We start from the raw sequence: 21,497 nt of genomic DNA on the forward strand, positions 1-21,497 counted from the left end.
CCTGAGCAAGAGACGACTCTCAAGACGAGGAGGGAGGAGAGGAGGAGGAGCAGGTTCGGGCATCTAGAGCATATCATTAAATTTATATTCAAATAAAGTTCATAAACCTATAATTTTGATAGCATATAAAATAAAATAGAATTTAGATTCAGAAACGCTTGGCCTCACACGGCTCGCGTCAAATCGTCTCCATGACCATCCGGTCAAATTTTGATCATAAACCTATAATTTTGATAGCATATAAAATAAAATAGAATTTAGATTCAGAAACGCTTGGCCTCACACGGCTCGCGTCAATCGCCTCAATGACCATCCGGTCAAATTTTGATTGTGCAGCACGAAGCAACCCTACCCCATACACTTGGTTTGCAACTCCTCCCTTGTTGCAAGGCGCGAGCGCAACGTTCGGGTCTTCTACCTCCGGCCCCCTCCCGATCCCATCGCCCCTCCACGCCCGATCAGCCGCCAACAGCCCTCGTGCATGCGCACGCCACCAAACGCACCCGCGCCGCTGCTAACAAGAAGCGCCCAGCCGACAAGCCTCACTCTCATCGCACCGTCGCCACCCTCACTCTTCCTTTTCCGGTCTCACGTTGGTCAAAATCCGGCACCTCTAACTCCTCTCCATCTCGGAGATCGTCGGCGACCTCCTGCGGCTACCGCCAACGAGATCCTCCACGCTGTCCTCGACTATCACTGACAGCCTCCACTGCTGCAGCCCCTCCAACTACACAGCATTGCTCACGGCCTCACGCGGCAAGGATGCAAGGGGCTAACAATCAGGTTGCAATTGCAACGAGTTGTAGACGGCTGTGGTGCTGCTGCAACATCTCCATTACGCATCAGGCCCCCTAAAGTTTATAAACATACAATTTTGGTGGGCACGTCATATTAATCAAAGCCGCTAGAGATACTCCACCATCATGTTATCAAATTGTAAGTTAAACATCAAAATACTTACTAGAGAAGAGCGCAAACACATGACAACAATACCAATAGATATGCAATAGGGAATTGCACCGACTAGGCAGAACATGTTGAACAATTAGAAACGAAATTGCTCTGCGTACGATGAAGTCGGGTACTATTTCCATACGAGATGATCTCACCCATCCACGGAATTCATCCAACAGCTGCTGCTGTTTGTCGTACATAAATCGTACAATCTTGGTCTTACATGTAGCAACGCTCAATTAGAAATGACAATCAAGTGCAACAAGATAACCGAGCAGAGGTTCATAATTTAAATGCTCAAAACTTTAACATTGTTCACGTTCATTGCCAATCTCCATCAAACTTCCTAACCCCAGATCGTTAACAAAACTATGTTTCTGGAATACATTGATAGCACAACTAACTGAGACCTCGACCAAAACATTCGGATCAGAAAGATATGAAAATGGAGACATAAGGCATGGATCTTCAGGCGGTTTCAGTCACAGGGTACTCAAAGACAACGTCTTTCCCACAAAGCCTGCGGTAGACTGCAGAGAAGGTCTCCAGCTTGTATTCAGTGTTGTTGCGCTCCTTTGGGTCCAAGTAGATCTGGAAGAACATCAAGATAAGATCAGCACTAGATTTGAGTGCTAAGTGCAAGATGCTGCTAGGAGAACTTGCCAAACAAGAATCATATCAAACAGTACCAGTTGTAGAACAACTGCAGCCACCAAATGAGTACATGCATGCTTTAACTTCTAACAGGGTATTTATATGATGATCAATAAACTCAAAAGTTGAATGGACTACCTTGATGACCTTGGCACCATCCAAACGGTATCTGACACGCTTCCCCACAATCTCAGCTGGGTACACGACATCCTCCAAGATACCATCATGAACAGCTGTCAGGGTCCTGGTGCGAGGGCGCTGAACAGCAGAACCCTTCTTGGGTGGCCTCACAATCCTTCTTGTTGCAACAAAGACAACATCCTGTACAAGTGAAGCACATTTATTAAATTTCATTGTTCCAATTTTTATCAACATCATTTCAGAGTTCAAACAAACTCCTCAAGCTAAACAACATGTTACAGTTTTTATACTGATGATCTGGGACGAAGTGCAAGGAGCTCAAGTGTAGCCAATAAGCTTGGAGGCAAAGATTTACAGTACAAACATGAAAAAAAGAACAGTAGAACTTCAGTTTGACGACTGCAATTAGCTTATTATAGATGCCAACGATGGCTACCTATTGAGCAATTTGCTTTCATTTAAATGCAACCAACGGAAAACTTGAGGTAAACATGCTCATGGATACGACCTTGCCATGATACATTTATGTCTTAACCAACTTCATAGACTAATGATGTTGTGATTTATTATGCTCTGAGGTGCCGTTAATTTTGACATTCACATCCTAACACGGAAACAACAGATTCTAGTATACTCAGTCAGCTCCCAATAACGTATCTAAGTGTTCAGCACTGCTACTGCAAGATACTATTTACAAATTACAACAATTGTGCAGCAACTTAAACATGCGCTTAGACAGAAACTGATGAAGCGAAGCACAACAAAGTAAACAAGAATAAGCAATTCACCTTGCCGCTAAACTTCTTCTCCAGCTCCCTGACGAGCCTGACATGGATCTTCCTGAAGGGCTTGCGCAGACGGTACGGCACATGGATCACCACGGCCTTCCTGTTGCCAACAACATCCATCTGGCTGCAAATACAGCACTACTGTATCACAACGCGCCCGCAAGTGCCAAATAAATCGGGCCGACCAATAGATCAGGAGGGTCTGGATGTAGCGAACGGCGACTTACATTGCAGTGTTGATGTACAGGTCCTTGAGGTCGCTCTTGAGCTCCTGGTTGCCATTCTCCAGGTCAAAGAAAGCCTACGAGATATTAACCACCACAGGCATGTCAGACCTTGACAGATCCAAGCGAAGAGCAGTTCGGGGGAAACTAAGGAACGACAAAAGGCGGGAGAGGAGAGACGCGGGAAGGCCGCTCACCTGCGCAACGGTGTCCTCGAACTCGGAGGGCTCGACGCCCTTGTCCTTCTGGATCTTCTTCCTGGCGGTGTACATCTTGCTTCCCTTTCGCCGGGCCCTGCAGACGCAAAGGTTGGATTCGCAGAGCGTACACGGATCAGCAACGAGCGGGCAAGGGGCAGTGGCGGCGGAGGGAGGGAGGGAGAGGGAGATAAGATACCTGCGCGCGAGGAGACGAGGGAGCAGAGAAGTGGAGGCGCCGGCGCTAGGGTTTGGGAGGAGTCCTGGGAGTCTCGCGGAGAGCGCTCTTATAAAACCCTAGCCGTGTGGACTGGGCCGACGGGAGGTCGTATAGTGGCCGGGCCGCATGTAATTTCGTCTATGAGCGCGGCCTTATCGTTCTTTCGGGGTTGCCATTATTGGGCTGGCTTTTCAATGAAGATGGGATTGCGCTAAAGAATGTGTTATGTGGCTTTTATCCACCGCTCCAGTTTCTCAAAAAAAAAGAAAACCACCGCTCCAAAAAAAAGTGGCTTCTTTTTTTGCGGGAAAAATTTGTATTACTCACGTAGCAAAGTTACTATCGAAGTTACAGAGATTAACAACCTCATCAGGTCTAGAGCCTAGCCATAGTGCAACACGAAGTTCTACCAAAAACTGCCAGCATATGGCTTACATTATTTTGACTATGACGTATGTGAGTAATACAAGATTTCCGTTGATCCATGAGTAAAATAATCTCATGAACTAGAAAACTATTTGAAGATCTGTCGTTTCCTCTTTTTTCACAAGATTTAGAGCCTCTAGTCAGTCTGTTTCAATCATTATTTGCAAGTTACTCAGTTGCAAAGCAAGTGATGCCCCCTCACGTATGGCAACCAACTCTGCTTCTAGAGCACTAGTGCAATGGAAAAGACAGCGACAAGCACTGAATATAATTGCTCCCATATGATCACGCAGGACCATACCGCTTCCTCCCGTTTCGTCTGCCGCCATGAAGGATCCATCTGTTTTAGTTTCAGTCATCCTTCTTCAGGTCTAGTCCATGGAGATTGGGCCTTCCCCGACATCATATGACCAACATAAAAGCTTTCCTGTTGGTAGTCCATAGCCACTGACATCCCTTTCAAAGGATCTCTCTCTAACTCATGTGCAATCATTAATATAGACTGGACATAGCACCGAAGAAATATACTCATACTTGCATCGGGGGACTTGGCTTATCATGCACAATTTCATTTCGTATATACCAAATCCTCCATAATAGCATGATCAAAAAAATCCGGTGGTTCACTAGCAAGCTCCATAGCATATGTAGTAACCATTCCGACCCTATGTTTGACATATGATGGTGGCTTCTGTCCACACCTATAAAAGAAAATGTGGCTTGCTTAAAAAAAGAAGTGGCATCAACTTGCTCATATTCAGTGCTCGGCGGAAGGGGACAACAATAAAGCCTTAATAAGTGAGGGAGTCCTGGATTAGGGGGTATTCGGACAGCCGGACTATATACCTTGGCCGGACTGTTGGACCGTGAAGATACAAGACTCAAGACTTCGTCTCGTGTCCGGATGGGACTCTCCTTTGCGTGGACGACAAGCTTGGCGATCCGGATATTAGATGTCCTTCTTTGTAACCGACTTTGTGTAAACCCTAGCCCCCTCCGGTGTCTATATAAACCGGAGGGTTTAGTCCATAGAGACACAATCATAATGATCATAGGCTAGCTTCTAGGGTTTAGCCTCTACGATCTCGTGGTAGATCAACTCTTGTAATACTCATATCATCAAGATCAATCAAGCAGGAAGTAGGGTTTTACCTCCATCAAGAGGGCCCGAACCTGGGTAAAACATCGTGTCCCTTGCCTCCTGTTACCATTAGCCTTAGACGCACAGATCGGGACCCCCTACCCGAGATCCGCCGGTTTTGACACCGACATTGGTGCTTTCATTGAGAGTTCCTCTGTGTCGTCGCTGCAAGGCTCGATGGCTCCTTCAATCATCAACAACAATGTGGTCCAGGATGAGACTTATCTCCCCGAACAGATCTTCATGTTCGGCGGCTTCGCACTGCGGGCCAATTCGCTTGGCCATCTGGAGCAGATCGACAGCTACGCCCCTGGCCATCAGGTCAGGTTCGGAAACTTGAACTACACGGCCGATATCCGCGGAGACTTGATTTTCGACGGATTCGGGCCTACGCCAGGAGCGCCAAACAGTCACGACGAGCACGGCTTAGACCTGCTGTCAGACAATACTCGGGATATCGCACCAGCAGGAGCTCCGGACCTAAATCCCGGGCAGATCGCGTCGTTCGAGGACGGGTGGATGGACCCCGCCCCGGAGGCCGCACACTCATCGGCGGTAGAGCCGAACACATACTCCACCCCCAAGGAAGCCTGTGACTCCGGACCCCCGGACTCGTGTCCGGCTGTAGGTTCCAGTCCGCGCACCCCCGAGCCCGCCGAATCTGGTTGGGCTCCGGTAATGGAGTTCACTGCCGCAGATATCTTCCAGCACTCGCCCTTTGGCGACATACTGAACTCGTTAAAGTCTCTCTCTTTGTCAGGAGACTCTTGGCCGAACTATGTCTGGCTCGAGTGGGAAGCAGGTGACGAGGGAATTCGTTGCCCACCCACCACCCACTTCATTGCCACGGTCGATGATTTGACCGACGTGCTTGACTTCGACTCTGAAGACATCAACGATGTGGACGACGATGTAGGAGAAGAACAGGAACCACCGCCCACGGGGCGCTGGACAGCCACCTCCTCATATGACACTCCGAAAGAAACCAATGGCGATGAGGCAATGGAGGATAACCCCTCAAGGAAGAAAGCAAAGCATGGGTGTCATCGACGCCATTCCAAGCCCCGCCACAGCAATACCGGCACAGGAGACGAAAACAATTCGGATGGTGCCGAAGATGAATATAACCCCGATCAGCCTGCCTTCAAGCAGGCCGAACAGGAAGACGGGCAGATCAGCCCAGACGAATAGGCGACGGACGGATACCCGGAGGAGGACAATTACATGCCCCCCTCCGAAGACGAGATTAGCCTCGGCGACGACGAATTCGGCGTGCCTGAGGACCCCGTAGAGCAGGAGCGCTTCAAGCGCCGGCTTATGGCCACTGCGAGGAGCCTGAAAAAGAAGCAGCAGCAGCTCCAAGTTGATCAAGATTTGCTCACAGATAGATGGACTGAAGTCCTGGCAGCCGAGGAATATGGATTCGAGCGCCACACCAAAGGTTATCCAGAGCACAAGTGGCTACCTCAACTCGAGGAGCAGCCCATACTACTAGCACAGGACGAGGTTGACCGGCCACCTCGTGGCCGGGAGAAAACAGCGTATCAGCCCGAATACCAGCCCGCACCCCCACGCCAATACACTATGGCCCGGGGCAATAGGCAGGACCTGCGAGACATACTGGAAAACAAGGCAGGACAACCAAGATCGATCTACGGATCGCTGGGGTGCGCCCCAACACGTGACAATGATCGTCACGCTGGATACACTATCAACAAATCCGGTCGGGCCGAACATAGCCAACTAGACTCATTCGAACTGTGTAGCCACATAGCTCGGCATAGAGGCGCCGCACACCCCCTCTACTTCACTGACGAAGTGATGGATCACGAATTCCCAGAAGGGTTTAAACCCGTAAACATCGAATCATACGATGGCACAACAGACCCGGCAGTATGGATCAAAGACTTCCTTCTCCACATTCACATGGCCCGCGGTGACGATCTACACGCCATCAAGTATCTTCCCCTCAAACTCAAAGGACCGGCCCGACACTGGCTAAATAGCCTACCGGCAAATTCTATCGGCAGTTGGGAAAACCTGGAGGACGCATTCCTCGACAACTTCCAGGGCACGTACGTGCGACCACCGGATGCTGATGACTTGAGTCACATTACCCAACAGGCCGGAGAGTCAGCCAGGAAATTCTGGACTCAGTTCCTAACTAAAAAGAACCAAATTGTTGACTGTCCGGACGCCGAAGCCCTGGCGGCCTTTAAGCATAATATCCGCGACGAGTGGCTCACCCGACACCTCGGCCAGGAAAAACCAAAGTCCATGGCGGCCCTCACGACACTCATGACCCGCTTTTGCGCGGGCGAGGACGGTTGGTTGGCTCGCAGTAGCACCACGCCAATAAATCCCGACACTTCAGATGTCCGCGACAATAACGGCAAGCCATGGCGCAACAGACATAAGCGACGGAACAATGGCGACAACACTGAAGACACGACAGTCAACGCCGGATTCAGTGGCTCAAAATCCGGTTGGCGGAAAAAGCCGTTCAAAATAAACAATCAAGGACCGTCCAGTCTGGACTGCATACTTGATCGCTCGTGCCAAATTCACGGCACCCCGGATAAGCCAGCAAACCACACTAACAGAGACTGCTGGGTGTTCAAACAGGCCGGTAAAATAAATGCCGAGAACAAGGACAAGGGGCTGCACAGCGACGATGATGAGGAGCCCTGGCGTCCGAACACGGGGGGACAGAAGAAATTTCCTCCCGAGGTGAAAACGGTCAATATGATCTACGCCACCCACATTCCCAAACGGGAACGAAAGCGAGCACTACAGGACGTCTATGCGATGGAGCCAGTCGCCCCAAAGTTCAACCCATGGTCAGCCTGTCCGGTCACTTTTGATCGTAGGGATCACCCTACCAGGATCCGTCACGGCGGTTCATCCGCATTGGTCCTAGACCCAATCATCAACGGATTCCACCTCACACGAGTCCTTATGGATGGCGGCAGCAGCCTGAACATGCTTTATCAGGACATAGGGCGCAAAATGGGCATCAACCCTTCAAGGATCAAGCCCACCAAAACCACCTTCAAAGGTGTAATTTCAGGAGTAGAGGCCCGTTGCACGGGCTCCATAACACTAGAAGTGGTCTTCGGATCTCCGGATAACTTCCGAAGCGAGGAGTTAATCTTCAATATCATCCCTTTCCGTAGTGGCGATCATGCACTGCTTGGACGAACCGCATTCGCTCGATTCAATGCGGTACCACACTATGCATACCTCAAGCTCAAGATGCCAGGACCTCGTAGGGTTATAACAGTCAATGGAAACACGGACCGCTCTCTCCGTACAGAAGAGCATACTGCAGCCCTCGCGGCAGAAGTACAAAGCAGCCTTCTCCGGCAAACCACCAATCCGGCGACAACAACCCCGAACACCGTCAAGCGAGTCTGAAGTACCCTGCAACAGGATTGCCAGGCACACCAAGAGCGCGACTAGCAGTCCGGCCTCCACCCCAGCCCCATTCAGGCAGCATTCGTGCCGCGCGTACACAATTATGCACTCAAAATACCTTGGGCATAGGCGGAGGCGCAATAGTGATGCGGTCAACAATGCGGTTCAGTCGCAACATACTTTAACAACCCCCTTTACCTTTCAGGACCCTACTTTTCGGCAGCCTCTTCAGAGAGCCGGATCATCGGACTCCTCACAGGAGGGAAAACCAAGGAGGCAAAAGGCTCTACACATTAAGGGAATACCCAAGTGGTATCTGTTAACGATCGTTATACATGTTTTATATACCTACATGCGGCCCGCCTTTGGATAGGACATGTCAAATAGTCCTCTTTACTTCTGCTCAACGCATTAATTGTAAAGGTACGTTCAGATGTATTATTTATCAATAGGAGATAATATATAGCGTCAGCTTGTTATTCCTATGTTCACATTTTTCTTAAAAATGTTTATTTAATATTGAGTTCGTACACTTCGGTACGATCAGTTTGCTAGGGGCTTCTCATGGCGCCCCCTAATACGGCAAGATAAGTCCGAACACTTTCAACAGTGCGGCACCCCGAACTTATAGCATTATATGCATCAGTTCCGAATCATGTCTTGGGTCAATAGTTGGGTTTGCCCGGCTCCCTTGTTTTGGTACCTTACGTTCCGTTATATCGGCTAAGGTAGCGCAGGGAGAACTACTGCGATTGTGTCCCGGTTCTTCCGGACGAGCACCTCAGTAGAGAAAGCCAAAAACTGACTCGCATGATGTGGCGAGAGCTGGTCGCTGTTTGAGAGGTCTTAAAATCCTTAAAGATTTTTTCTGCTTTAGGCGAGGAATCGGCCTCGTCCGATTTAGGCGTATATAGCGCCCCAATTTGGCTTTCCGAATTCTAGGGGCTTCACCGAAATTTAAAACTGTAGACTTCTATGGCTAAGTGAGAGTTATAAAGCCGCATAGTCCAATTGCCTTGTTCGCTGCGCCAAACACCTCCTTCAGGGACCAAAAATTTGGATAAAGAGTGTTCGGGTTTTCCACGAACACCCCAGTACTAGTTACGTGGGGGCGGAAGCCGACGACTAGCCTACTTTCAGAATTTTATAAACAGTCGCACAGAAGGTAATATTTTAAATCAACAAAGCGCTATATAGTGCAAACAACTTCGGTTTTATATTACAAAAACGACAGGAGTACATTCACTCAAAGATCGTGTCCTTGGTACATTCATCGGCCACGAGGCGAGCGCCTTTCATAACGCCATCATAATATTTCTCGGGATAGCGATGCGCCTTGCCCTCCGGCGGTCCATCATTCACCAGCTTCTCTGCATCCAGCTTGGCCCAATGCATTTTCACACGGGCAAATGCCCGGCGGGCACCCTCAATGCACACAGATCGCTTGATAACTTCAAGCCGCGGACAGGCATTTACAATCCGCTTTATAAGGCCGAAGTAGCTGGCGGGCAGGGGCTCACCAGGCCACTTCGGCCGCCCTGTGGAGTTCAACCAATTGCTTCAGTTGGTCACTCAGAGGCATTGGGTGTTCGGCTCCAGCATACTGGGACCAAAACAACTTCTCCGTTGAGCTCCCCTCTTCAGCACGGTAGAACTCCGCGGCATCAGATATGCTGCGTGGCAGATCTGCGAATGCCCCTGGAGAGCTCCGAATTCGGGTAAGTAAAAGAAATGTCTCCTCCACATGCTTGCTTTGCATAATGAATGCCTTACCCACTGCTATCTTCTTGGCCGCCTGGATTTCCTGCTGGGCCTTTTGGGCTTCGGCCTTGGCGTCTTTCGTGCTCAAAAGGGCCTTCGCAAGCTCAGACTCCTTCGTCTTGAAGTCACGCTCCAAGGACTCGAACTTCTTGCCGAGCTCCTGGAGCTCTTGCTGTACCTCACCCACCCTAGCATCTTGCTTTTCACGCTCAATGCGCTCCATGACTGCCTTGTTTTCGGCCTAGGATAATGCTTTCTTCAGGGCCGCCACTTCGGTCGTGGCCCCTATTACAAAATCATGACGCTTTTTTGTTAGCGTCACCAATTTTTCTTACTCTATGTGAACGGGGTATCACTCACCTTTGTTCTCTTCGAGTTGCCTCTTCGTGAGGCCGAGCTCCCCTTTAGCCTGCTCCAGGTCCCGTTTGAGTCCGGTGACCTCTGCTGTGCGGGCAGCAGCGGCAAGCAGCACCGCCTGCTTATTCACATAGACACATATTGTTAGACTCCTGCAGTTTAGAGTTGACCCTCCGTTTGCTTTTCTTTTCGAACACCAAACAGAGTATCAGGGGCTACTGTTTGGGTGATAATTTCCCACACTTTTGATTACTTACCTCAAAGCCTGTCAGGAGGCTGGTACAGGCTTCAGTCAATCCGCTTTTGGCGGACCGAACCTTCTGAATCACCGCACTCATAAGAGTACGGTGCTCTTCATCCATGGAAGCGCCGGGAAGCACTTCCAGCAGACTATCCGGTGCCTTTGGCGCAACAGAAGTCATCGACATGATCGGCTCGTCCTCCTTAGCGAGGGGCTGCCTACCCGAATCTGGAACCTTTGGAGGTTCCGGTACAGTGTCCGGCTGGGAGCCCAACTTGCTGCGGCTCTCGTCGGCATAATCTGCGGGGATCTTACGCCCCATGTGCCCGGCATCTGGAATTTCGCCTTGGGGCGTCTCCAGAGTCGCCTCCCCCTGCTCTGGGACCCTTTGGGACAACACCTCCATGTCATCCGCAGGCCGAGGGGAAGTGGCCACCGGGAGCGAATTCATCACTGAATCGCTCAAAGATCCATCCGAAGAGGATACCTCGGGATGGGCCCTGGCCGGACTGCATATACGTGTTCGACGTTATAACAAACTATGAAGCTAAGTCACACTAAAGTACAATAGAGTGTGGATACTTACGATCTTACTAGGGGCTTGCCCCTGGGAAGCCACTCCTCCTCGCTGTAGGCAGCCGTGGTGGAGTGATCTGGAAGGGACGCCTTTCCCTTCTTGGGCGTCCTAGCCTCCCCTACGGGGCGGCTTTCCTTTTCTTCTTCTCCCCAGTGCGGGGAGGCGGAATTTCCTTGTGTTTCCCCCCGCCTCCGCGGGAGGAATCTGCCTCGTTGTCCTCGGACGATGAGCCTATGACGGCCTTGCACCGGGGACCCTTCCTGGTCCCCTGGGCCGCCCTCTTAGGCCCTTCGGCCTCCCCGGATGGGGCGGCCCTTTCCTTTTCCTCCTTCCCTTCGTGGGAGGAGTGTGCCTCATCGTCTTCGGATGAGGCGTCCGGTATGACCTTACGCTGGAGACCCTTCGTGGTCCCGGGGCCTTCTTTTCAGCCTTCTTTTCTGGCACCCTGTAAGGCGCCGGGACTAGCATCTCTGTCAAGAGAGCAGTTGCTGGACCTTCTGGCAGTGGAGCCGGACAGTCAATCCGCTCCGCCGTCACCATGTAATCCTGATTAAATACACACGATGACTTAAAATCCTCCCATGAGTATGCTGGGAAAGCTACATCTGGTGATGGTCAGAAAACTCACCGGATGGGGATCCGCGTGGCGTGAAGTCCGCGGTCCTCGGATGTGGGAGGAGGTATGTAGGAGGCCTTGAACAGCACCTTCCATGCGTCCTTGTGTGTCGTGCAGTAGAGCTCTTGAAGTGTCTGGTGTTCGGCCGAAATGAACTCCCACAGATTAAATGCCCGTCTTTGGCACGGAAGAATTCGGCGGACGAGCATGACCTGGAGCACATTGACAAGCTTGATTTTCTTGTCCATCATATTTTTGATGCAGTTCTGAAGTCCTGTCAGCTCCACAGGTTCACCCCAGGCCAGGCCCTTCTTTTCCCAGGAAGTGAGCTGCATAGGAATTCCGGATCGGAACTCGGGGGTCGCTGCCCAGTTGGCGTCGCGCGGCTCGGTGATGTAGAACCACCCCGATTGCCACCCTTTCACGGTCTCCGTGAAGGAACCGTCAAGCCAGGTAACATTGGGCATCCTGCCCACCATGGCGCCTCCGCACTCCGCTTGCTGGCCGCTCACGATCTTCGGCTTCACACAAAAGATTCGTAGCCACAAGCCAAAGTGGGGCTTGATGCGGAGGAAGGCCTCGCACACAATGATAAACGCCGAGATGTGGAGGACGAAATTTGGGGCTATATCATGGAATTCCATCCCATAGTAAAACATGAGCTCGCGGACAAAGGGATGAAGTGGAAATCCCAGTCCCCGGATGAAGTGGGCGAGGAACACGACCCTCTCGTGGGGTGCCGGAGTCGGAATAATCTGCCCTGCGTCCGGCAGCCGGTGCGCGATGTCTGCGGCCAAGTATCCAGCCGCCCGGAGCTTTGTAATATGCTCCTCCTTGATGGTGGAGGCCACCCACTTGCCTCCTGCTCCGGGCATGTTTGGCTATGCGGAGAAGGTGTGAACTAGGGCGCTGGAGCTCGAGGGGGCAAGAATGGATAAGCGAAGGATGAAGAAGGCGTGGGTAAAAATGGGGAATCATTATCCCTTTATAGAGGCGACGAAAACGGTGCGCCTCCCCACTTTCCTGTTGAAAATTGCTTATTTCCCAAGCGCCACGATTGATGGCACGGTTGGGTTACCCCTACCCGTATTGATGAGAATCCCGTGATAAGGGGACATGATCTCTACTTCGACAAGACGTGCCGAGGAAACCGCCTCGCGATATGTGCGGTAACTGGCTATGGGAAGATGGTTCAATAATGACTCGACCACGGTGTCGTGTCACTTTATCTAAAGTTGTCAGCAGATTATATTTGTGAAATATTGTTCTCTCTACGGTGGTATGTGAAAATCATCTTGCAGAACCGGACACAATTTAAGTGTTTGGGGTTTACTTGGGAGTATTCGGAGATGGAACCCGCCTGCAATGCCGAAGACAATCTACGTGCCGGACTCGTCGTCATTGAAGCCTGGTTCAGGGGCTATTGAGGGAGTCCTAGATTAGGGGGTATTCGGACAGCTGGACTATATACCTTGGCCAGACTGTTGGACCGTGAAGATACAAGACTCAAGACTTCGTCACATGTCCGGATGGGACTCTCCTTTTCGTGGAAGACAAGCTTGGCGATCCAGATATTAGATGTCCTTCTTTGTAACTGACTTTGTGTAAACCCTAGCCCCCTCCGGTGTCTATATAAACCGGAGGGTTTAGTCCATAGAGACAATCATAATGATCATAGGCTAGCTTCTAGGGTTTAGCCTCTACGATCTCGTGGTAGATCAACTCTTGTAATACTCATATCATCAAGATCAATCAAGCAGGAAGTAGGGTTTTACCTCCATCAAGAGGGCCCGAACCTGGGTAAAACATCGTGTCCCTTGCCTCCTGTTACCATTAGCCTTAGACGCACAGATCGGGACCCCCTACCCGAGATCCGCCGGTTTTGACACCGACAATAAGAAAACCAACTCTTGGAGGAAGAAGAACCAAATTGATAGGCTAGCTCGGCTGAATGGCTCGTGTAGTGAGGATCAGCATGAGCTTGGACCTATGACTACAAATTTTCTATAGAAAACATGTATGCGTCTAAAGGAACTATTGGAATTGAGGAGGTTCTCTCACATGTGCCTTGTAAAAAGTTACAACCGAGATAAACTAAGCTTTGTGTGGTGCCTATACTGAACTCGAAGTCAAGCATGCTTTGTTTCATATGTTACCAACCAACGCATCGGAGCCAGATGGCCTGCCAACTCATTTCTTTTAGAAAAATGGGAACTTTGTCGTGAGTAGGTTCTCTCGCATGTGCCTTGTAAAGTTACAACCGAGATAAACTAAGCTTTGTGTGGTGCCTATACTGAACTCGAAGTCAAGCATGATTTGTTCCATATGTTCCCAACCAACACGTCGGATCCAGATGGCCCGCCGTCTCGTTTCTTTTAGAAAAATGGGAACTTTGTTGTGAGGAGGTAACCGGAATTGTATTGCAGATTCTTGATGGAAGGAGTCTTTGGAGGTGTTAAATAAAATGTTCATTGTTATCACCCCTAAGGTATCAAAACCGACACTTTTATACCCTCCATTGGCTTTGCAATGTGATGCATAAAATTATCTCTTAAACTGCTAGTTAACCGGTCGAAGCTCATCCTTCCCGAGATCATTTCTTTCCAGCAAACTGCTTTTGTCCCAGAAATGCTCATTACTAACAATGTAATTACTGCATATGAATGTTTGCACTTCATGAAAGTCAAAAGGGAAGAAAATAACATGTGTTGTGCTTTGAAGCTTGACATGATGAAAGTCTAAGACCACGTGGAGTGGGAATATTTAGAGGAAAAATTATACTCAAATTGGGTTTGAGCAAATCTTGCGTACAAGGGGTGATAAGGATGTGTCTCATCGGTGTCCTTTAGAGTGTTGTTCAATGGAAGAAAAATGAAAGAGTTTAAGCCAACTAGGTTTATCTGGCAGGGTGATCCTATCTCACCGTATTTATTTTTACTTATTGCTAAAGGGTTGTGTCGTGGTGGGCGCACGGCAGATGCCATGGGATGGCTAATGAGAGGAGGAGGCTCGAAGGAACTGGTGGACTCCAGAGGCGGGGTTGGCATGAGCGAGCGCGGGACGCAAGACATACCCAGGTTCGAGGCTCTCCGGAGAGATAACACCCCTAGTCCTGCCGAGTGTAGTTTGATGTGCGATAGTACAAGGTTGCTCCTAGAGCTGTATGGAGGAGGAAGGAAGGCTGGCCAAGGCTTACGCTGCCCCTTCTCCCCGGATGGATGCTGCTGTTTGGTGGCTAGTTCCTCTATGCTTTCCTGCTTGCTTACTTCTCTACCTGCCTGTGTATGCGTGGGCTCCTGGGGTTTTTATAGGCCAACTCCCCAGGGATACAATGGTAATGTTACAAGTTGGTGCGTCCGGGTCGTCGGTGTCTGGGGACCCGGGCTAGGGCCCGCTGGGGGCCTGTGGTTCGTCGGGTTCCCCTAGGTGCGGGCCCCGCGTGCCTAGGGGGACTGTGCGCCGACTTGTCAATCGTCAGGGCATGGCCGAGTCGAGTCGTGTACAGTGGCGCTCCGTCAGGTCGCCACTTGCTGTCGTCAGTGGTGATGACGGGGGCACTGTATCCATGTCGGCCCTGGTCAGCGGGTAGGTGAGAGGCACTGTTGCCACGCTCCGGCTGACCAGAGGCATGGGCGGGGCACTGTTGCCTTGGTCTTCAGTGGCTGAAGACTCGTCCCATCGTACGACCTGGATTGGGACGGGAGCTGACCCGTGGCTGGGTTGGGGAACACGCCACGGGTGGAGCTGTCTTGTTGAGGAAGCCTTGGTTGCGCCGGGTTCGGCTGTCTTGTACTAGTTGTTGAGGCCAAGTCGACGTGTCTGGCCGGGTCGGAGAGTTTGGCCGGGTTGCGGGGTTTGGTCGGGTCGAGCGACCCGGCCAAGCGCGTGCCGGCTTGAGGAGCGACGTCGGCCCCGTTGTTTTTGAAAAGGATCCGGGTTTTGTTGCCTGCCCGGGGTTCATCCCCCCGATAGTGGTCCCCGAAGCTGTGAAGGTTCGCCGTCTTCGGATGAGTGTGCCTTCGCAGTTTCCCCCTTAAGCAAGGCGGATTCTGCGAGCGCCAGGTCCGGCAACACCCACTGTGTGCCAGTTTTCTCCGGAAACCGGATCGCGGCATCCCGGCGATGGCGGGAACCAAGGAGTCCGTCGAATCTTGGGGCAATCCCTCGGGCTTCGCGCGGGCGCCACATGGTGCCTGGAAGTCGGAGGGGCCTGACAGGCCACGCGCGTGACGGGACTGGGCGACGGGCTGGGGCCCGCCGCCGCGCGCCCTTGGCCCACGCGCGCGGATTTATTGCGGCATCCGGGGGCCGGTTGCTCTTCCTCGGGAAGTTATTGCATGCGTACGTGCGCACTTATTGCGGGGTAGTGGGAAAGGCGAGCGCAGACGATCCCACTCCCCCACGTTCAAACTGAGGGCTATAAATTGGGGCAAGGGGGGCGGCGGGAATTATGCTCACTCGCGCCCTCCTACCCCTTCGCTCTTGCTCTGCTTCTTGTGACCGCCGCACTGCAACGCCCGTTGCTTCGAGCAGAACCTCGCCGCCGTCCATCTTCTTTCTTCCTCTCTTGTCTTCATCGATGGCGCTGCCGTCGGGCTCTTGGATGGGCTCGAGCATCATGGTCAAGGACATCGCCCATCTTCGCGCGTCCTGGCGCTTGCTGCGGGAGACGGAGGTCGTCGTCCGTTTGCCGCGTGGCGAGCAGAGACCGCAGCCCCAGGGCGTGGAGCGCGTGGTCTTCCTCATGCACTTCGAGCGTGGATTTGGGCTGCCAGTGAGCATCTTTTTCCGCATGTTCCTGGAGTTCTTCGGGCTCCAGCCTCACCATCTCGGCGCCGGCGCCGACGTCCAGCTTTTGGGCTTCGTCACCCTCTGCGTGGGGTATCTGGGGGTCGAGCCTACGATCGACCTCTGGGCACGCTTCTTCTCCCTGAAGCAGCAGGGACCGACGGCCGGAGAGTTTGTCGACTGCGGCACCGCCGTCATCTCGAAGCAGTCGGGGGCGGATTACCCCATGATTCCGCTGGAGGATTCTGCCAAGAAATGGCAGAACTCCTTCTTCTACATCCGCAACTTGGGTGCGGACTGCATCAATCTTCCGGCCTTCACCATCGCGCCGCCGTGGGTGAAGATGAACTGGGGCTACTCCCCCAGGCGCCCGTCGCATGAGATTCTCAATCTCTGCAAGCGGGTGGCAGTGATGAGGACACGGGAGGGGCTCATCGGCAACGACCTTATCACCGTGTTCATTATGCGCCGGGTTCTCTCGCTGCAGAGGCGCTCTTGCCTCATCAGCGAGATGGCCGTTCTTCAAGACCCCAATCGCATGGGGACGGCGCGCCTGTCAGCGGAGCAGATCGCACGTCAAGTGAATGATATCTCCAAGGCCAACCTTGGGGAGAACTGGCGGTTCGGCAAGGTGCCGTACAACGAGTCGAATCCGGCGCCACTGGTGAGTGTTTGGTTTCCTTACTTTGCTGCTGCGCATCTCCTTGTTCGCCCTGACGCGATGCGGGAGGTGCTTCTGAACGCTATTCGGCATCCTTATGCCCGGGCTCCGTCGCAGGTGGTGAGGGCGGCATCGGAGGAGCCCACGGCCCATGACGGGGGAGGAGGCCGAGGTCGACGCCGGCGCTGGGCGTCGCGCGGGTAAGTCTTGTCTTTCCCTTTGTGTTTCTTGAGTTGTTGATCGCGACACAGCGCGGATGATGCTGACACCAGTTGTTTGGTGTAGTGGCGCTGGGCGGGGGAGGCGGCGACACGGGCGGAGCCGGGTCGTCGCGTGGGACGGTGCCGAGCTGCCCGCACGGGAAGGACAACATCGCGCCGCGGGAGGTCGGCCAAGAGGAAGCGCGGCAGTGGGCATGGGAGGCCGGCCCCCGTCCCGGTCCTGAAAGGGTACGTTTCTTCTCCTATACGCATCTAAACGGTCGAGCTGGCTTTACTTTTGCTCATTCTGTCTTCTTCTTTAGGTCGCCGATCGCGCTGGCGAGGGCGGCGACGGATGACGCGACCGCCGAGGAGGCCGCATTCCACAGGAGCCGGTCTGACCCCGTCGACCAGGCCGAGGAGGAGGAGCGGGCCGACCCGGGCCTCGGCCTGGACCCGACCGACGCCGAGGGCCTGGCCTGGCGGGACAGGAACAGGGCCGAGGCGGAGTTGGAGGCGGCGTCGGTCCGGACTTGGACCGACGGTGCGGCAGCATGGGCGCGAGCCGACAAGGAGCCGGCATGGCGCGAGATGCCGAGGGCTTGATGGTGGCGGCGACGGTCTTTGAGCCGTCATCGGTGAGGGAGCGCGGCCGTGGAGGCCGGGCTGAGGTGGTGATCCTCGACCAGGAGGTCGTGGAGGTGGAGGACAACACCCCACTGCGGGTCGACGTTGTCGAGTGGGCGGGGGCCGACGGAGGCGGCGATGGCGCCGTCTTGGGTGAGGCGCCATGGGCAGCGGCGCGAGGGACGCTGTCGGTGCTGGAGGAGGCGTCGCGGGTGGAGGTGCCGCAGGTGGAGGTGCCGCAGGCCACCCCGGCTGCTGGGCCGGTGGTGGTGCAGCAGGCTGTCCCAGCGTCAGGGCCGGTGGCGGTGCCAGAGAGGGCGTTGGAGGAGGTGTCGTCCGCGTTAGGAGCGGTCAGTGGGGAGCATGCTCTGGTGCCCCGGCAGGGAGGGCGTCGGGCCGCCGCGCCGCAGCCGGCACGGAGCGGGAGCGCCGTGGTCTTCGGACCTCAGACCCAGGAGGAGGAGGCAATGGATGCCGTCAGCTGTCGTCTGCGCGGCTGGATAGACCGGCTCGAGGCCTTGGCCCAGGCCTAGGTGGAGCGGACGCGGGACCTGGAACGCACCGTGTTGGTAAGCTTCTTCTACAACATTTTCTTTATGGGGGCGCACCAGCGCACCCACTGGGTGTAGCCCCCGAGGTTCGGGCCAACTATGTAGTAGTTGGGTCGAATCTTTAGAATGCTGTCCTTGTTCTGATTACTGCCTTCTTCAGCAACTCGACGCCCACCGGGTCGACACCTTCAACCGCCCCCTGGGCAAATACCGGGAGCTCAAGGAGCAGCTCGCCGCCAAGGAGGAGGAGCTCCATGTTGCCGCAGCTATCTTCATGCTCTTTTCTAGTGGTGGCGCGCTAGCGCATCCACTGGGTGTAGCCCTCGAGATTCGGCTCAACTGTGTAACAGTTGGGCCAAATCTTAAGTCTTGCTTTTTTCTTTCCCGAGTCTTCCTTTTTTGCAGCCAGGTGATGTCCCGGCAGACCCGGCTGCTCCGGGCTAGTCATCACTATGATTGTCTTGTCACTGACACCGGCCGCCTTAGCACCGAGGTGGCGTAGGCGAGGGAGAAGGCGGCGGCGGCCCGGGGGTTGCTTGACGAGGCCAACCATCTGTGAGAGCAGCTGGCGGGCCATAAGCGACGCCTCGAAGCCGAGGTGGAGATCCTTAAGGCGGAGGCCGCCAAGGTGGTGGAGGCGCAGCAGGCCCTGGTCGAGGCAGACCAGCAGCGCGGCAGGCTGGCCGATGACAAGGGTCAGTTCTAGGCTGAGGTGGAGCGCCTGAGGGAGCAGGCTGCCACGGCAGAGGGGGCCCGTGAGGATGAGGCCCGTCGTCGCGAGGCGGCCGATAAGGCGACCGATGACAAGGACGCCAAGTTGAAGGCGGCCCTTGCCAAGGCGTCCGACTTGGAGAAGTTGCTCCAGGAGCGCGACCGCACCATTGATCAAGAGCGGCGCGGTACGTTGCTCGAAGCACATCACCTGGAAGAGTCCTTCTCCAGTAAGTGCTCTTCTTGTGTTTTGTCAGGTTGGGATCTGGCTTTTTGTCCTGGTTGTCCTTTTTCCTAACATGCTTCGCTTTCTGGCAGGGGCCTTCCCAGAGACGCATCGGCTGACGGAGGAGGCCGTCCGCTTCTAGTGCGACCCGATGGGAGTCATCGGATCCGGGACGGACCCGCATGTGGCATGGACCTTCCCGAAAATCATGACAACCGCCTAGGCCCGCCTGCGGGTCCTGGGGGAGCAGATGGGGTGGCTGTCCCAGGCCGGCACAATGATGCCGACGGCGCTTTGGCCGGGCTCCGTCGAGCCGAACAGCTTCGCGCGACTGGCGCGTTGGCTGGAGATGGGGCCAAACCGGCTTCACAAGTGGCGCTTCTCCGCCGCTCGTGCCGGTGCTGAGATGGCGCTCCGGTTCGCGCTGTCTTGGCATCCGAACCTGTAGCTGGACGCCCTGATGGGCCAGCAGGCCGGCTCTGAGCAGCTGTTGCAGGAGCAAGCCGGCCGGATTGCCTCCTGGGCCAGCTACATTGCTGAGTTCGCCTTCCACGATGAGTTCCACCCCGAGCGGGCGGAGGATGGCGGGGCCGTGGCCGGCGACGGCTACGGCCTGCTTCTTCATGACCTAGAGGGGAGCTCTGAGGAGACGGGCGTCTACCGCGACGGGGGTGCCGAGGAGGACACCGGTACCTCGCTGGACCCGGAGGCTGCCAGGGGAGACCCGTCGACGTCACGATGTGGCGCTGGAGATGCCTGAGATGTCTTAGTAGGATTTGTTAGGTAGAAGGTCCACCCACCCACAGGGGGTTCTGGGTGTAATGAACTCGGGCCGTGGGCCTTTAAATATTTATGTGTACATGTCGCGAATGTTTCTACTCTTCCTTTTCGTTGTTTGGACCGATTTCTTGCGCTTTTCCTTTCTCAAACTCCCCCACCCCCCCATGAGTCAGACGGCTGAGGCTCTGGTCCATGACAAGGAGTTCGGTTCTTCGAGAGGAGGGCGCAGTACTTTGGGTTTTTCAAAATGTTGAGCACGAGCGAAACATCCACTGGGCCGGCTGGTGGCAACCTGACGGAGCCGGTTGGCGAGCTTGTCGTGCGGTTGTTTACTTTTATTTTCTGAGCAACGGGCCGGGTTGGTCGACCCGGCAACCCTTGACTTGGCGTTTGAAGCGTGAAGGAGCTCTGGCCCGTTGTGCTTGCCAGCCGACAGCCGAAGCCGGGTTTGTGGCTTAGGGCGAAGTGGGGGGGGGGGCGTCCTTATTGCATCAGGAATCACTAAGTAAGGCGGTGAGGTGGCAATCAAGCTGGCCAACCCCCGAGCCCCGGGGTCGAGCGAGTCGGACCGGTGGTCGGGTTCAGGAGCATAATGATGCAGAAAAAAGTAGGGACACAATAAGTTGGTCGACAAAAGGCAGCCCCCGAGTCTCGTTCGGGGACCCCATAGTTTCATGCGTTTATAAAAGGCGACGATACATACACTTGTGTGGCTAACTGTAAAACGGGCGGAGGAGTTCCGCGTTCCACGGACTGGTCGTTTCTTCACCGGCGGTGTCCCTCTTGCGCTTGTTTGACTTGCGCGCATCGATGAGGTAGTAGACATTGTGATCGCGCAAGGCCTTGCTCACGATGAATGGGCCCTCCCATGGGGGGGACAGCTTGTGCTGGCCGGCTTGCTCTTGAACGAGTAGGAAGACGAGGTCGCCCTCGCGGAATGCGAGGGGCTTGATCTTCTTGCTGTGGTAGTGCCTCAGGCCTTGCTGGTAGATGGCCGAACGGCTGAGCGCCAGGAGGCGGGCTTCTTCGAGTAGGTCGACACCGTCTTCGCGGGCTTCTTTGGCTTCAGCTTCGGTGTACATCGCGACACGCGGTGAGTCAAACTCGACATCGGTCGGGATGATGGCTTCGGCTCCATAGACGAGGAAGAACGGGGTGAACCCGGTAGACTGATTCGGCGTGGTTCAGAGACTCCAGAGGACAGCCGGCAACTCGTTGAGCCAGCTGCCGGGTGAGTGG

The 21,497-nt window shown here is 54.0% G+C and overlaps 1 protein-coding gene across 1 annotated transcript; it reads right to left on the reverse strand.

Moving 5' to 3' along the window:
• Positions 1-1,211: 1,211 nt before the first annotated feature.
• LOC123092417 (40S ribosomal protein S7) lies at positions 1,212-3,284 on the reverse strand. The gene is made up of 6 exons (XM_044514188.1): positions 3,158-3,284; positions 2,959-3,055; positions 2,765-2,838; positions 2,538-2,661; positions 1,747-1,929; positions 1,212-1,545 (listed from the first exon to the last, which is right to left on the reverse strand). The coding sequence occupies exons 2-6, from the start codon at positions 3,031-3,033 to the stop codon at positions 1,423-1,425; spliced, it is 579 nt and encodes a 192-aa protein (XP_044370123.1). The 5' UTR covers positions 3,034-3,055; positions 3,158-3,284; the 3' UTR covers positions 1,212-1,422.
• Between the last annotated feature and the right edge of the window lie 18,213 nt (positions 3,285-21,497).

This window comes from Triticum aestivum, chromosome 4B (genome assembly GCF_018294505.1).
Source record: "Triticum aestivum cultivar Chinese Spring chromosome 4B, IWGSC CS RefSeq v2.1, whole genome shotgun sequence".
Lineage (NCBI taxonomy): Eukaryota > Viridiplantae > Streptophyta > Magnoliopsida > Poales > Poaceae > Triticum > Triticum aestivum.